General features: G+C 38.1%; 1 protein-coding gene across 2 annotated transcripts in view; it reads left to right on the forward strand.

Moving 5' to 3' along the window:
* Positions 1–18331, forward strand: part of KHDRBS2 (KH RNA binding domain containing, signal transduction associated 2) — a 387275-nt gene that overhangs the window by 338343 nt on the left and 30601 nt on the right. The window contains exons 8-10 of one of the 2 annotated variants that reach the window (XM_074153323.1): positions 4337–4349; positions 11333–11369; positions 11493–11575. In XM_074153323.1, coding sequence (XP_074009424.1) covers positions 4337–4349; positions 11333–11369; positions 11493–11575 — 133 coding nt within the window. The remainder of the gene's footprint in view (positions 1–4336; positions 4350–11332; positions 11370–11492; positions 11576–18331) is intronic. The other variant, XM_074153324.1, reaches the window with a different exon arrangement.

Here is an 18331-nt window from a genome sequence, read left to right on the forward strand (position 1 = left end):
AAAAAAAACAAACAAAAAAACCCAAAACTCTGCAAATTTGATCTGGTGCACAGCACAAAGGCTTGCTGAGCAAGCTGAGTGTCTTGCTATGAAAGCTATATTCTGGGGTCTGTGCGGACTTCCTGCAACTCTCTGGGTGGATTTTAATGCAATAAAATTACCTCAGACTTCAAGGATTTAATTCAGGCAGGTCATCTATCACCACCTGAGAGCTGCTTGTGTTAGAAGGCTTTCACTTTAGGGGGCTAGCCATAGTGTTTGACAGTCTTCGTCCAAAGATGACTGGACATCTTTTATGGCACATCAGTTTCTGGACCCAAGGAAAAAAAAGGAATTTGTGGAAGCAGGGATCTGTATAAGATTTTTATGAAGATTTTGGGGTTCTGGCTTCTTACTGTGCTGTTTGCTGATCAATATAACTTTGTCTGTGTCAGGATTACACTTGAATTTGAATCTTTATATTTGAATTATTTTTAAAAGAAAACAGAAGAATATAACACAGACATCAGAGAATGCTGAGAATTCTGAATTGGGAGAATACATCTCACTGGTGCAGTGAGATATATTTAGTCGTATGGGATGAAGTTAGCAGGGGTGTCTGACACAAAGATCTATTAGGCTGTCAGACAGTCTCCCAAGAGAAATAGTGGAATCCCTACTACTGGCAATATTTAGAATTTGATTAGAGAAAGCACTGAAAAATGTGCTGAAATGAGCAATCATATTTGACACGAACTCCTAATAGATGATCTGTTCTTTTCCATCTCTAATTTCTCTAATTGCGTGCTTCAACTTGAGGGAATAACAATTTAAAGACTACCTCTAAGTATCTCAATAAGTATTAACCACTTTTTACTGTTTTGCTCATTCTTATATTCACAAATGAGCAGTCCCATCACATTCTACATGTTTGGTTTTAATTACACCTGGCCTTTCTGCTGTAATTCCTGTACAAGGTTGTGCTTATTCACTCTTCTTACATATCTTTTAAAACCAAGAAAATTCTTCATTACCTTTAATCCTTGCATTTTATGTATCATGCTAAACTGTATTTCCTAGTCTGACAATATCTGTTAGAAGATTAAATACTACAGTTAAGAAGATGCTGTGAGTAGGCACTTTCCTTCTTATTCCTGTACAGTACACAGGACCAAGAACTTCTTCCAGGAACATTTTCGTTCAAACATGATAAGCAGCAGTGCAAACATTCCTGCATCCACTGTAAGCAGCACTTGTATAATAAGTTTAATCATTGTCATAAGCAGAAAAAAAATGAGTTCATCTCTTTTGCAACTGATATCAACTTAACACTTAGTTTCCCTAGTACTAGATTAATTTTCATAACTTTAAAAATCTAGTTATATTTTTTCAAAGTAAGTTTCATTATGTCAACTCTTCAAAATTTAAATTTGAATGAAAAAAAAGTTTGATCAATTCAAATATATAAATCGATGAGGCATACTATTCAGTTTGCATCTTCAAAAATTAAATCAAAGGTATCATGGAACTGGTGAAATACTATTTAGCTATGTGGCTTAAAACAACACCAAATAAGAATTACCATTCTTATGTCTTCTGAATACTGCTTAATGGTCTTTTATAGGGTAAGAAAAATAAATGTAAGAGTTAAAATGTTTGTGAAGTATCAAAAATTATACAAAATGCATAAATTACAGAAACAAGACAATTTAATATTCATTGTCCAGATTTTTTCAGAAATATTTTTCTATAAAATTATATTCTTGGAAATATGTGATAAACTATCTTTGTAACAATCTAGGACATTTGTAATTTGATTCAACAAGAGATGAAATTTATGAAAAAGGTATGGGGTGTCTGGCAAAGATTAGGATATAAAGATTCCAACATTAAGAGAGCCTTAACTCTCATCTAGACCTGTTTCAGGATTAATACATAAATAAATCTTTATTTGCCCTGTGTTTTAAGCACTTTAAACAATTTTGTCTCTTAATTCCACTGTGAAGTTTTGTTACTGTTGTGTCCTTAATGGTTAAATATATTTAAATAGAGGATAAAAATAGATAATAACCAATGGGATTGCACATAGAGTTAACCGATGTATTTCGTTATACTTTCTTGACATAGAAAGTATAAGGCTATTTATATGGAGCTTTTTTGTTTTAATGGTGTGGTAAAATTGGACAGATCTCCTAATTGTTAATCATGAAGGCTCCTGCAAGTTTTTTCCTGGGGGAATTTTGTAAATTCAGAGACACGGATAGTTTATATTATTTGAGGATGTATTTACTAGAGCACATTATCTTGCATTTGACCAAGTTGTATTTAATCTGCCTACTTCCAGCATTCATAAAACATGAGTGAAATTTGATTTAAAATTAAATGCAATTCAAGGTCCTGTAAAGCACCTATCAAAGCATTTCTGCTCTTTGCTAGTACCTAAGCATTTACTTGCACATTTATAAGCTCTGACAATCCTGTGGTCCAGTTTTCAAGGGTTGGAAGATAAAAAAGATAATTCCTTGTAATTCCCAACCATTCAAGACCTGGAAATTTCATTTCCTGTATTATTACAAAGCTTACTTAAAGTTGAAATGATTTACTTTTAAAGCATTGTGTCTGACAAGTCAAGCCATTGTGGAATGCTTTAAACCATCAATAAGTTGCTAAAATCAGACAGAAGAGTTGTCAGTCTTTAGTAGATACTTGTAATGATTTTTGTACCTATGATACAAAAAAACCTTACTGCTCCATGGACAGATTTTATGTCAGCTCCCTCTATCGATTATGCAGCTGGGGGAGCATCAGGATGCGCAAGCAGCTCACCATCTGCTTTGCTTGAAATTTTAGAAAAAGTAATATTAGATATGATAAAGAGTTTAAAACTAATAGTGGATGTATTACAGCCCATCTTCCCTCGGCAGCCAAAGGCTGCTTTCTACTCTATTCATTTCAGTTCACAGGAAAAATAACTCTTTCATTTAAATGCCATTTATGTGATAAATTGTCACCAGTGCAACTTGCTACTGTAATATATTATCACTCCAGTACTATGTAAAGCAGCCATTGGTAAAAATAACAATTTAAAAATCCTTTCTTCGTGGGTCTCAGAATTATAGACAAGTGCAAAAATGCAACTTATTGCAGATACTCAAAGAAGATACCTTTCACCTCCACTTGCTGTTTGTTACTAAAATAATTTTATTGATGTTGGAAGAAAGAGATGTTTTTATGAAACATTCCTTTGCAATAGAAACGAAGTAAAGGATTGACACTGAGGTTAGGATGCTATTCCATAAGGAGAGGCAATATGAAAAAAAGCACAAGGAAAATAGGAAGTGTTTTCAGTGTTGATGGTAGCAAGGTTAAGGGACAGGGAAAGTGCAACAAGTTAAATGGATGTAAGCAGCAGCTGATTATACAGAGCTTTGACACGAGTTAGAAGTTTTAGTGCGACTTCATGAGCATAGGAAAGCTAAGAGAAAGATTTGAAGAAATAAAGATGTTAGTCAGATGAATGTTCTAGTATAAAAATTGCAGCACCATATTATGCTGTAGGCTATAGTCTTGCAAATATGGAAGGAGTAAGAAAAGTCTCATTTCTAATCTTCTTTTACGTTTTCATTCTGCTCTGATTTTCTTTTTCAGTATACCAAAATGTATTTTAAGTGTTATACATTCATTTTGCATTTAGTTGAAAAATTACAGAAAAAAGTAGAGGAAAAAAAAACCCAAACAAAACCCCCTCCATTTAGGAGAGTACAAGAGTGCACAGCAATTTCTTGATATATCTGAGATTCTGTTTTACTGGGACTCCTTTGGCACTGCACAACTGTTTGCTTCTGTGGCTTGTGCCCTGTCTTTATCTTGCATACAATTAATTTTAGGACTTCTGGGTAGTAAACTTGTTTAGTTTGACTCATTCTTATCACCCTAATTGTTCCACGTGAGATTTATTTAAACCACTGAAATATGAGGACATGAATAGGTCATGTTCTCTGCTTTGAATTTGCAAAATCTCCATGATGTGAGTATACTGAAATTTCAATTATATACCCATGGTTATGTGAAAAATGTTCACTTTATAACTATTCAGTTGTAAAGGTGTTTCCCGTTGCTGCTATGTGAATAATAAGACTGATTTCGTTAAGAGGTCAAATGTGGTGAGATTACTTCATTGCCTCTGGCAAGCACACCTACTCTGGGTTTGTCTCAGCACTGTAGACTCTGGTTCATATGTTGCATTTATGAAGTCCATAACTTAGAGCTCTGATTTTTCAGTTGATTAGTATTCCCACTTTAATTCCAGCATTATTTTTATTTTTATTACTACTGTTTATAATTTTGGTGGATATAGTGCCACTCTACTTGTCATTGAGTTCATCTTCAAAATGCTTGGTAGATCCCACTATTGTAGGGAATATATATCATCTCAACAAACTAGTAATATCTAATTTCTCTTTATTCTGACACTGGAGGTACAGCTGAAGAATCCAAGGCCAGCTATGATAGCAGGCATGCGTACTTACAGCATAATTTAGTCAGAATTTAAGTTTCTAAGCATAAAATACGATTCTGGGAATCCTTGCTCAGCAATAGACTAACTTCCCAGGTACTTCAGTGAGATTCATGTGCTCTAAGTGTAGGTTTTCAACACTGAATAATCCAAATCTAAAGTAATTACAGTTTTTACCCATCTTTGTAGTTGGTAGAGAGAAATTGCCATTTGTCTAAATTACATAAAATTAATATATTGAGATTTTTCCTCTAAATCTCTTCCATCAGGAAGAGTGTGACCAGCAGGTCAAGAGAGGTCATCCTCCCCCTCTACTCTGCCCTGGTGAGGCCCCATCTGGAGCACTGGGACCAGTTCTGGGCTCCCCAGTTCAAGAAGGACAGGCAACTGCTGGAGAGGGTACAGCAGAGGGCTACAAAGGTGATGAGGGGCCTGGAGCATCTCTCTTATGAGGAGAGGCTGAGGGACATGGGTCTTTTTAGTCTAGAGAAGAGAAGACTGAGGGGGCATCTGATCAATGCTTATAAATACTTAAAGGGAGGGTGTCAGGAGGATGGGGTCAGTCTTTTTTCAGTGGTGCCCAGGGACAGGACAAGAGGAAATGGGCACAAACTGGAACATAGGAAGTTCCATCTAAACATGAGGAGGAACTTCTTTTGTTTGAGGGTGGCAGAACCCTGGAACAGGCTGCCCAGGGAGGTGGTGGAGTCTCCTTCTCTGGAGACATTCAAAACCCACCTGGACATGTTCCTGTGCAACCCGCTCTGCTCTGCTCTGGCAGGGGGGTTGGACTAGATGATCTCCAGAGGTCCCTAGTTCTAACCCCCTGTGATTCTGTGAAATCTACTTAGAGCAGCCCCCACTTTAGAATGATTTGGGGACCGAGCACCGAACTCATGAGTGTGACTGTGATGGAAGGCAAGTCCTTCCACTCACAGCACTCTAGAGAAGCTCAACCAGCTCAGCACTTAAGAATAGTTGTGCAACAATGGCTCCATCTGCCGCTTTTTAAAAAAGAACAGGTAGAGAAAGAGGCAACAGTAGTACAGGTCCAAGCATAATAGCTGTGATCTATTAACTTTAGTTAAAAATGTCATTTCTCTGTGACACAATTTATTCACCTTAAATGCGCTTTGCAGGAAAAAAATGAAGATTCATTCAGCCAAACCAGCAGTATGACTAGTCAAGGGCATGAGTCACACATCTGGAAGAGAAGGCTTCCCAGATGTATTTCTCTTATTTTTCTCTCCAGTGTTTTATATACAGTAAAAGGAATGGGATTTAAGATTTCCCATAGTTATTTGCGTTTCCTGACTCGTAGTTGTGTGGTAAGTTTCATGCCAGGCTTTCTAACGTGAGACCTTGTCTGAACAGAGTAGATGCTATTCGGACGTGCCCACCCATCCCCATCCGCAGCATTCTGATGACATTCTGGGTCTCCAGTCGCATCAAAATTAGTCTTAGCAGGTCTGATTTTTACAAGCTCAGCTTTCGCCGACTAATAAATTTCTTCAAATGATGAACTGATTTACATACCTAAAGGTTAGTTACCTAAATCTAACACATCTGTCCCAGGCTCCCTTTACAGTCATTGCAAAGAAAGCTCTCATTTAGAGAGCAGTTCTGCTTGTCTTCAAATAGGTGTCAATGTATGTGGGATGAATTGCCCTCTAAAAATGTTTTATTTCTGCCCTGTGATTCTAGCGGGAATCTACCGCTAGGTTAGTAGTGGTAGATGACTAGCTTTTAGCCTTCTAAGCTGAGGTGATATGGATGTGTGAGAAAATATGGATGTGGCCAAGTCACAACAGAAAAGCGAGTGAGACAGCATTTGTAGGTTTACAGGAGCAAGGAGAAGAAAATAGTGGAAACTAAGCAAAGGCCCCTTTACTGGGCAACAACTGGTTTTACGTAGAGTTAGAATTACACGTTGGTTTTTATACCCTCACCGTCTTTGAGGTACAGTACTAATTTTTGTGTACTGCTGGGTGCAGCTACTGAGAAGGGCTACCCTGATCCTCTGGCTGCAGGCATTTTTCTCGTTCACGTTTGCCAAGTAAAGTGCAGAGCTGCGTAACTCACTTTGACTTGATGTTGTTTGTGCTTTGCTTTTTTTTTTTTTTTAAAAAAAAAAGCCTAGATATTTTGTAGTTTGCTACTTTAGAAAGATTTGGGCTATCTTCTATAAAAATAAACTAATTACTTTTTACTTCCTTACAATCTATTTTATCATATATTACCGGGACATACCTAAAATACTGTGAGTAGGAGAGTTTTCATTTAAAGTATTAGAGTTATTTTCTTTCTTGGTTTCCGAGAGATGAAATCTACCATTTTTCAGAGCATGCTGTGAAAATCCTATTTTCTAAGGCTATTCTGAGAAAAGGCGATTTAAACTTGGTGCATTTGAGTGTGGGCTGTTATTGTTTGAAATAGGGTTTTAACATTAAGTAGGAAATTCATATTTAAAGAGATCGGATTGCATTAGATTATGATACCTGTATTACTGATGATACTTAGTGTTTTGTTTGTTTTTCTAATATTTGTTTCAGCATCTGAAACTTGGACAGGATTGGAGTAAATCGAAATAAATAAAATAAATCTTTCTCAATGACATCTTGGTTGTTGAATCAAATTGATACTTAATTTTTTTCTCAGGTAGTAGAATATAAGACTTTTTTCCAATTATGCCCCTTTTTTCTTCTACACCCTTTTTCCCCTGACCATAATTTTCTTTATCAGTGGTACAGTAGTGCGTATTTGCTCCTGAAGTGAGTGTTCCCAATGCTAATTTCATGTGCTATTCTGAGACTCTAAGAGTTTTTCCTATCTTCACTTTATGGGCAAAGACTGGTAAATACTTAAATATACTAATTTTCAAATTAGTCTGTTTTGAATTGAGCTGTATTTTTAAATTTTCCTTTAATTTTTCTCTCTTTTTTTTTTGTTGTTGTCATTATTATTATTTTTTAACTGTAAACTGTATCAAAATTCCGCAAAAACACCCACAATTGTTTGTAAACATCGTTAGCCCCACTGCAGCTCCGGATGTGTATTTCTGTTCCTTAATCTCCAGTTCAGGATGTATCACGGTAAGGCCAGAGCAAACCCTACTCAATGAAAGACTCATTTTTGCTTTTCCTTGACACAAAGTAAAGAGGTCTTTTTGTTGTGTTTTGGAGAGATGTTTTATTAAGAATTACCTGAGATAAAGATACCCTGGCATAAGGCATAGGTTAGCCTAGAAGTGGCTAACAGTTTGACTTTGAATTCCTGTTCAAAGTTCGCCTGTTTCATATTTTTCAGTTCATTCCAGTAAGCTTTTACTTCTGAATGGTGGTGGCAGCTATCATGGGGAAAAAGACTCCTCACACAGGAAGAGTGTCTTCACAGGCAACCAACCCCAGTCCCTTGGATAGCCTTGAGAATCAAACCTCACCTGCAACTTTTTAGAGTGCAAAGGAACATATTTGCCTCTGGTCCTGCTTCTCTGTCCTCTCATTAACCTCTTCAAAGAACTCTGAAGATTTAGGGAAGCGCTTTCTTCCCCTTGACTGAAACTGGGTGGCTTGACCCTATCAACTTTCCATACAAGTTTTCTAATACTCTAATGAGCGCGGAGATGGATTCTTCAGTGGTGGACATGGATCAGATCAGGCCCAAAGTCACTTTATCTGGGCTATTTCTGCTTGAAAAGGCGTTAGAACTTACCTACAGGATGGAAGATCTAAGTGTTATGCACATATGTGAAGACTTCTGGTGAAACAAATGAAATTGTAGAAATTATAGAAGAAAAAAATGTCATCTTCAAAATACTGACAGCATGGCTGATGAATCCTTTTGTCTTCAATGAGGTGAGAATATAACACCAGCAACTTAGGCTCTCTAAGAAGACAGCTCTGTTCCTATCAGCACAAATACAGAACATTTATCAATTTAATATCGTTGGTTTGTTCTTTAACACAAGGACTAATAGACCTAGATGGCACATGGAGTCTGTCTCTATTATTGAGTAAAAGATTCCACTGCATTTGGAGAGGGCATTCTGGCTTCTGGTCTCTGGATTCATACAGAACTGCTCTTGGGAGCACCGTTCTCATCACAGACAGTGGGCAGGATATGTGAATTTGAATGTCCTCAGATTCATAGTTTCTGGATCTTAACAGGGTCTCCATGGGAGCTGGGTGTCTCATCTCTTAAAATCTGTATGCAAAAAATACTTTCAAACATTAAATTTGTATTTTTCTGGGGAGCTGAAGGTTAAAGAGAAGAGAAGTGCTTCGCAAGTTTGAGGCACTTAAGGATGTGAAAGGAGCTATTTTGGACCTCGATTCTACATGCCTAAAGGCTTCTTTGGGACAAGGGTGTCTGGGTGTAATACATTCTATTAAACTTTGAAAAAATGATAGTATGTACCTTACCTAAGTAGTTCACCTGTAGGATTAGAAGATAATTCTCATACAGATTGACACAAATAAGGTCTATCCAGAAAATATGTTTTCTTTATTAAAGATACTTTGGGCTTCTTTATTCTGTCTCTGTTTTCCAACCATTCCACTTGAACCATTTGCACTATATTGACCTGCTCTGAGCCTTTACGGAAGCTGTTAGAATCTGTAAGGTGAACCCACAGAAGTGTCAAATATTAACAGGTGTTCTCTGGCCTGCTGGTGCTGAACATTGATTTACCTCAGGCATCAAGAAACTGAGAGCGCTCATTTGTAATTGCTGCCTTTCCTGTTCTCTCATATGGTGGGTAAGCACGCTGAAATGTCTTTCCTCTAGCTATTCGGCTTTATATAGGAACTTGCATCACCCTCATCTTCACAGTAGCAGGATTCCGCTCAGTAGCATTCTAGTCAACGTGACTAAGATCTTTCTCCTGTGGTTCGTGGTTTCTCTCATCCTGTCACCACATAATGGCAGAGACCCACCAGGAGCTGGCAGCTCTCCTGGGAGATGCTGATGAGGCCTAGGCATTGCCAGAGCAATTGCAACCACCCCATGTCTATAAAAAGCAGCCCTGCCAAGAAAAACTTGGGGGTACTGGTGGATGAAAAGTTGGATGTGAGTCGACAAATGTGTGCTGGCAGCCCAGAAAGCCAACCATATCCTGGGCTGCACCAAAAGAAGCGTCGCCAGCAGGTCAAGGGAGGTGATTCTGCCCCTCTACTCTACTCTGGTGAGACCCCACCTGGAGTACTACATCCAGCTCTGGAATCCTCAACAAAGGAAGGACATAGACCTATTGGAGCAGGTCCAGAGGAGGGCCACAAATATGGTCAGAGGTCTAGAGCACCTCTCCTATAAGGACAGGCTGAGAGAATTGGGATTGTTCATCCTGGAGAAGAGAAGGCTCCAGGGAGACCTTGTGGATTTACAGTACTTAAAGGTGCCTGACAGGAAAGATGGGGAGCCTGTAGCAATAGGACAAGGGGTAACGGTTTTAAACTTAGAGGGAAGATTTAGACTAGATAAAATAAATGTTTTATAATAAGGGTTGTGAAACACTGGGACAGGTTGCCCAGAGAGGTGGTAGATGTGAAAAGTTTAAGGTCAGGTTGGATGGGGCTCTGAGCAACTTGATCTAGTTGAAGATGTACCTGCTCCTTGCAGGGGCTGTTGGACTAGATGACCTTTAATGGTCCCTTCCAACTCAAACTGTTCTATGATTCTATTTAACTAAAAATATTGGCTCCCAAAATTCATAGAGAAAAAAAAAGGTCTTTCTTTACAGCACTTCTTTGTGGCGTATGAAGAAATCACGGACTCATAGGCCATGCAGTAAGCGAATCCAAATCGACCCTTTATTGCTACACAGAGAAACTTATATACACTAAGACACAAACCCACTCCCCTCGTAATGCCCAATCATGGACTTACAAAAATATTTTCTACCTTCTACTAAGCTTATCACAATAACAGGTACTCTGCTACCAGGACAAGTTTCGGTTCCCAGACTGTGTTCTGTTTTTGTCAGGATGAGCTTCAGGATGTGTAACTTATGTTTCTCATCCTCCCCTGCTCTCAAGGTCGCTACTGGCACACACTGTTGCTCCAGATGCACGTAAATCTTAGCTGTGTGAGTGAACTTTAACTGAACCCACACTTCTTGTCTACTCTGTTGTCCTGTTGAATGAAAAGAGCATATCAAAAGTCATCTCCTAGATTATCTCTTTATTTATTGTCTCATTCCTGAGCGCTCTTTGGTTCAGGGGCAGCTACAATGGATAATAATTGCCCGTGGCGCTCTCAGTAGAAGATTCAGGCATTCAATGAGCTGAACCACCTTCTCAAGTTGCCTGTGAACTTATCTCTAGCTTAGGCAGACTGAGCATTTGTCTAAGCCTTCCAGTTACGAGCCTTAAGTTAGGTGGGATGAACCTGTATTAAAAGTGATCATTAACTTGTCACAGAAAAGCATGCCTTTAAAAAGAGCGGGATGCTCAGTGAAGGAAAAGATACTTACTGTAAATTATTTATAAAAATCATGATCCATTATTTCAATCACAAACATGTACAAATATTGTTTCTCATTGTTTGGTTTTGTGGTTTTTGAGTTTTTTAATAGACTGAATATTATGATCTTATCGCTATAACATTCTTAATAATGTTGTACAGTCAATACGTCCTGCTATTTGTTCATTTCACTTATAGGTGTTTATGGAACCATTTATGTAACGAACTGCTGGGAAATGATTGTTTTCATTATCATTCATCAGCATTCTGTGTAGATCCCACTGAAGCACTGTGGCTTGGACAATACACCACAGTTTATCAATGAATGAGCTGAGTTCTTAAATGAGTAACTGATTTCTTTACCTTTGCATTGTACAGGTTGTTCTTCACAATTGGCAAATCTCATCAGTTGGCCGTGCGTTTTACTTAATACTGGGCAAACATAGCACACATATGTTGATGCAAGTTCCTTTTGCAGCTTGATAATATACTTTGATTTATCACTCTTCTAAGCTGCCGTGTTCTTTTTTTCCCTTAGGGATACGATGATGGATATGGGGGTGAATATGATGATCCAAGCTATGAGGCATATGATAACAGTTATGCCACCCAAACACAAAGGTAAGAATTTGTACTTTTACTTTAATTTTTCAAAGAACGCTTTTGTCTCTTAGCTTTTCCTGTAAATTTCCTGCTTAATTTTCCACATTAAATTCTACAAAATCTCACAGTACTTTAAAAAGCTGTCAAAAAGTAGTAGTGGCATTCAAAGTTTATAGGCAGAATTCTTCAGATGAAGGAAAAATGCAAGTAGCTATCCTTTTAAAATTGGTGCAAATTAAGTGTATTTTTTTAAAATAAGCAAGTGGTTACATCATTTTGCTATCTGATGTCATTTGTGCTTTTTTTTTTTTTTTTTGCATTACTGGTGCAAAGTTGTCAAGGGTGTCTCATATTTATGGCTTTTACAATGTTTTGGGCAAAACCAGCAGGAAATAAAAAAAATAATTATGATGGTAAATACCTGCCACTGGTTGGCGTCCATCATCAAGGTGAACTATAGAAGGGAAATGCATGCCTGAAGTAAGGCTGAAACTATCTGTTTTCAGCCAGTTATTTTCTCAGCAGCTCTCAGAATTGATAAAAGCAACTAAGTTTGGAAATTTATTTTATGTCCTTACTGTGTGCAATAACAGGGAAAATGCCATTCACATCTTTTATGATTTGTGTCACTGAAACAAGGCAACAAAAATGATCCCTTTTTATGTACTCATACACCATACGCACTCATATATTAATTTGACAGTTGGTCCATGTTTATCAAATATGGAATGACATCTTTTTCACAGATAAGCTGAAGAATAAAAGGGTGCTTCAGCCAATTATTCAGAATATGTTCTTATGGGTTGCTAAGAGTACATACAAGATTGTGGGAAAGCAAATGAAATTTTAACAAGACAGATTTTAACTGAGTGTGATTCTCACTGGGCAAGAAAGCAGTGTATACGTATAGATTTCTGCACTCTAAAGACCAGAGGACCTTAAATTTGCTTTTTGTTTAACCATCTTTAATGTTGAATGCTTTGCTGGTGAAAATGCCTGTCAAAATTACTTTCAGCTCCAGAACTGCTGTAGTGAGTGGCAGTTGAGCTGATAAAAAAAATACTTTGTAAGTATTTTTATAATCAGTGAAGAATAGTTAAAAGGATTTATCACATCTAAATGTGAACCCCATCAAGTATACTTTAACTGCACTTTTAAATAATTATATATTACTGACTTCACCCATCATGTCGTTGTGTAGGTAGATATTCTTGTTGTCAAATGTACTCCAACTTTTTTGAAAAGAATTCAGCCCATCTTTTGCTATAATAGTGAATTGTCACAGTAGATATTGCCTCCGGTGTAAAAATAATAATTATTTGGAAACTCTCTGCTGTGACATTGCTTTGTAGCATCTGAATTAACCTCTAATTTCTTTGCAAGTTGATGTCTCAGACAACTAAATGACAAATATATCAAGTTTATGAGGAGTGTATTATAATCAAGCTAGAACTGGCAGTGATAATTTGACTCAAGAAAGAAAACTTATAGAGAGTCACATAATTTTGTCAATTAAACAGCTATTAAGTTTAGTCATCGGATGTGGTTTTTTATAAACGTGAGCTACCTCCAGGATACCTAATCTATTTAAAATCTGCAACTGAAACATTTTGTTTTATAATATATGGCAAGACATGCAGTCATGCTTATCCATGTTGAGTGGCACTGAATGACAGAAGTTGTCTATTGATTTCAAAGAGAGCACTTTTGGAACAAAACACTACTTATTTCAAAGATTTACAGAACAAATGGACCATTAGATATGCAATTTGGATTCCTGTACCTTATTGGCCATTTAGTTTCACAGAAATGCCTCCCTACTGAGCCAAAATAATACAATACAAGAAGAAGGTATGACCAAAATATTTGGCTAGGTGTATATACCAAAAAGTTCTTTCCCAATCTCAGATCTTGTTATTACTATATTCCAATCATATGAGCAAGACATATCATGCACACACAGCTAACAAAGAAGAAAAATTGTACTGCTTCAGAGTACTTATTCCTCTCATCCAGTGTATGATCTACAGGGAAAAAAATAAACAAAATCTAGTAGACAATATGTGTGTTCAGAGAGAAAAATATTAATACCCTCTGCAGGTACTGACTGAAATTCTAAAGCATGAGATGAGAAAAAAATTTTAATCGGTGGCTTAAGGCAGACCTCCCAAGATTTCTGTTCATGTCGAGTTCAGCGTGCTTTAGAGCAGCGCACATACTAAGTTGTGCCTTTTTCTCCTATAGCCTTCCACCACCACCTCTGTTACCTACACCTTTGTCTTCCAGACCTTATATCTACTTCTCATTTGCTCACCAGAGGCTTTCTGACCGTATATAGTCCTTCTGGGGACTCATAATTCCTCCTTTCCCAAGTGGTCTGATTTAGACTTTTTATAAAGTAGTGTCTGCCAACAGCAGAGAAAATGAGGATGCTGTCAACATACACCACTGTGCTACAGTACAGGATTATGGTTTAGTAGAAGGAGCACCAAAAATACCCAGTCTCAGGAACATCCAGATGCAAATGGAGATAAACCCTGTCCTTCTGTGCACAGTTAACTGAAGATTTGTAGTAAAGGTCAGGGACAGCGTTGCAGGCCCAGCAATATTTTTTGTATAGGTCCTTCTCTAATGAACTCTACCACTACCACCCTTCCTGACAAAGATCTCTGGCCTTCATCAGAGCAGTCTGATTTTTAGACTGAAAATAGGGTTTTGGGGTCACTTGCGGAAGAGACTATGACAGAGTCTTGAGATCAGACTTGAACAAAACCCACAATAAGTCTGCGTGGCTGAATGAGCTGAGAGGCACCTCAAGAGCACTTTGGAATGGACACAATAATCAGCTTGAAGAAAGAACAGCAGGACTGTCACTATGGTAAGTGCCACCTATACCTTACTATGTTTGGGGAGACTTATTTTAGGAAGGAGAGAATAAACAATTATTGCTACAGTCTATATTGCAGGATGTATGTCTTCCTTTAACTGACAGAAGCTGTATTTCTAAAGCTCCCTTTTTTTCCTTCTCATCTTCCTGTCCCATAATGACTACCCAGAACATAAGGTGGAACCTCAGGACAAAGATTTAAATGAACTCCCCAAATGTGTCTATAATCATTATTTACAAGATCACATAAAAGGCTACAGGTTTAGCAAAGGCATTTAGAAACCCTGCTCATTTTAGAAATTTGTTCATACTGATGTCAAAATACAGTCTTTAAGGTAATTAGAATGAAAGATTTGACTGATGCCAAAGAGAACAAGGAGACAACCATTTCAATGGGCAGGGGAAGACACCAGATCTGACATACTTCCCATAGGCGATGTTCGAATTTCTTGATGAAACCTCTTTTTCCTCTCTCTTCCTCTCCCTTCCATGCAGTGTGAAGATGGCTTTCAGTGATAAATACCTCTGCCTGCCCAGACACACCAAAAGATATTCTATAGTTGCTCGATTCATGCACTATTCCCTAGGCACCTGGAGGTCAGGCAGAGACTCTCAAACCCTTTCTGCCAGCTAGATTTACCACCTGAACCTCTAATCTGACAACCTGGGTTAAAAATATAAATCCTAGGCATGCTATTCAGAAGTAAAAATCCCTCTCTGAACATGATTGCCATCCCTGCTCCTCACCGTTGCCTGTTCGTGTGTGTCAATGGTGAGGCACAGGAGGGCGTTAAGGGAAATTAATCTTTCTGATGTTATCACACAGCAGAGTCTCATCTCAGCAACCAGTTGATATCCATCTGCTTTCCACTCCCCTTGCACTTGGTACTTAAAAACTTGTAAGTGTATTCTGGTTGTCTAGCAGAACTCTGGTATTACACAAAATTACTCTCACTGCACAAGTGTTTAGCTGGACTCAGCCCTCACCTGTCAGCCATTCTATCAGATGCTGCCCAATTTCCATTGCTAAGGTAGATGTCGTTCCTGTGCAGGCCTGTAAAGGTGTGCTGCTTGTCCACATTTTGGATGATTCTTAGCAGTTCAAGCACACTGATATTCTCAATGGCTTCTTACCTTCAAACCAGTTTGGAACATGTGGTGGCAACCATTCTTCTCTCATTCTTCTTCTCAATCCATTCCCACTCAGGTATTGATTCAAAGAAATAAGTATGATTTTTACAGGGCAACAAGCAAGCTCGTAAAACAAAACTCCAAAATGGTAGAAGTATCAATTTCCAACTCAGCTGTAACACAGAAGATGTAGGAGAATCCTATTAGCTTTCAAAATATAATACACTTTTTGATTTTCTTAGCAGGAACTTTTAAGTTTGTTGAACCACCACCACTGTCCAGGATTAATGGGCTGAAAACACTAGATCACCAGGAGAAAAGGATGAAAAGGTTTGTGAGAGGATCTGCAAGACCTGCTTCTTCGGTTATTCAGAAGTTGGTAGGGAATCAGACTGTACCGCATGCAAAGTGTGGCCAAACTCCTCAGCCAAGACCAACAGAATAATTTTGTGGATCAGTTGCTGGTGAATCAGCTGAGAACCTTGACCGCAAGCAGAACCATCTTCAGCTCTGCTACCACCTCTGTAGTCATCTCCACTGACCTTTGTGTCTGTGCCAGCACCAGCAGTTTCATTTCAAAGGTACCATGTCTCACAGCCAAAAGAAATACTAAGGAAATGTGTGGCTGACTGGCCAGTCACCAGAACCAGGAAGGGTATGTTCTATTTAACCCACTCGTGGGTGACGTATCCAACCATATGCAGTGTAAACAATGGTCTGACAGGGAAAAGCAAAGGAAGTCAGTTGAAGCTTAAAATTTTGGGTTTATATAATTTTCCTGTTCCACAGTGCCTGGCATGAACACTCATGCATCAGTCAGTTCTGGTTTTTTTGTGAACAGGTAGTTGGTATATTGGCAATGGCTTCCAGGGCTGGTTGGCTGGCTTGGTCTTCTGTCTTTTGTTCTGTCTGGCTGCTGTTAAAAACACAGTTAAGCTGCAAAATTAGTTGCTGAGTGGGTGCTTACTAAAGAAAGAAGAGTCTGTGACTCCCATCCTAGGCTGGAAATAGACTTGCAAATATCAGAAAACCTGTAACATACTGACAAGAAGAATAAATAATTCAGTGAGAAAAGATAGATGAAAATAGTGCAAAACATTACTGTTACAGATGTCATCCCACTGTGGCACAGGCCTTCTCGTGACATATCTTCACCTATGCTGTAACTGCAAGAGGACACAGGTAAAGGGCATTTCTGTTGCCTGCCTGGACCCAGACTCAGTAGTGACCATAACCCAGTTTTAGGGCCTTGAAGCAATTCTTGTCAAAATATCTACTGTTAATCTTGCGAAATATTTTATGTAATGCTATAGGCAACAGTACTCTGGACACACATTCCATGCTGATATGCAGATTGTTTTGGGACAATGACTTCTGGTTAGTCTGTCAAATGCACACTGCAAAGCCGTCCTGCATCTGCTAAGCAAACAACTTCGTTTCTGATTCACAAATGCATCTTAAAGGTCATGTAATCTCTGAACTTCCTCTCTAAGAAGTTAATGGTGATACAGAATCTAAATCTTAAGATAAAGAAAGATGTCATTAATACATCTAAATAAGTTCTAAGTTTTTACATGATCTGGAGACTTAAGCACATTGAGTTAGATAACTGCCAAAATGAAATTATCTTAGAGGACTGAAGAAGAGAGAAAGGAAAGGAGCAGTATCAGAGAATTTCAAGATGACTGGCATAGCTTTCATATAACTGAATTATATTTAATTCAAAAGATATTATTATCTGTGGTTCATACCTATAGCTGTGCTGTCATGTGCAAAGTCCCACTGGGCTCCTGTTTCTCAATGCTAGTAACAAAAATATAATGAGAAAAAGATGTTTCAGGACATATACGCTGCCCATGTCCTCTTTGCTGCTGTGGCAGATAGTTGTTGTGGCCATATCAATGTAGTTGTATCCGAGTAACCATATGTTCATAGCAATATCTATCAATTCAACCTTTAATAGGCTCTACAGTTCTGATTCACATTCTTATAATGACTCAGACCCACTGAAAATTTCAAGAGCACATTCAATCACTGAGATTGAATATATGACTTTGTTTTCCTGATTATTTTTGTTTCTATTGTTAAGCTTACGCTATCTACTGTATAGGTTGTGTTTACAGCTCCTTTTTCCATGTGGGCTGCTAGTACGGGGGATTTAGGGATCACTTATTTCTGATCTGGTATGCAGGAATATAGCATGGGCCACAGTTCAGCCCATGTCACTTATGTGGCTTAGGGTACAATTGCTTCAGTGTAGAGACGTGCTGCACAATGATTTAGGAGGTAAAGCAAAGAATATTTTATCCAGCTGAATCTGCAGGAATTATTCACATCAGCAGTATATATTTGCCTGAGCTCCAGTTCATCCTGGTTACCCTTGCTTGACCTCCAGATACCAAGTCTTTGTATGTACATCTGTTTCCAAAGATGACTTTTTCACAAATAGACGAGTAAAATAACACTTTCAGACTAGCACACTTGTCTTTACAAAGCAGTACAAAGTTCTGCTGGGCATACATGTTCTTTAGTGGTCCCTACCCAATGGACTGTTTTTCTCTCCAAGCTCCTTTTGGATTCAACAAAAAATTATGGCCTTATGTTTCAGTAACAGAAATTTAGTATTAACATTAGGACTAGAATGCTCAGTAGTCTCCATCACCATAGCTTTTCAAACCACTTTAGACAAATTTCAGTAAAGAATCATGTAAATAAATTCATGTGCCTATAGGTAGATGAAATCATCTAGGTGACAT

This window comes from Numenius arquata, chromosome 9, assembly GCF_964106895.1.
Source record: "Numenius arquata chromosome 9, bNumArq3.hap1.1, whole genome shotgun sequence".
NCBI classification, from domain to species: Eukaryota; Metazoa; Chordata; class Aves; order Charadriiformes; family Scolopacidae; genus Numenius; species Numenius arquata.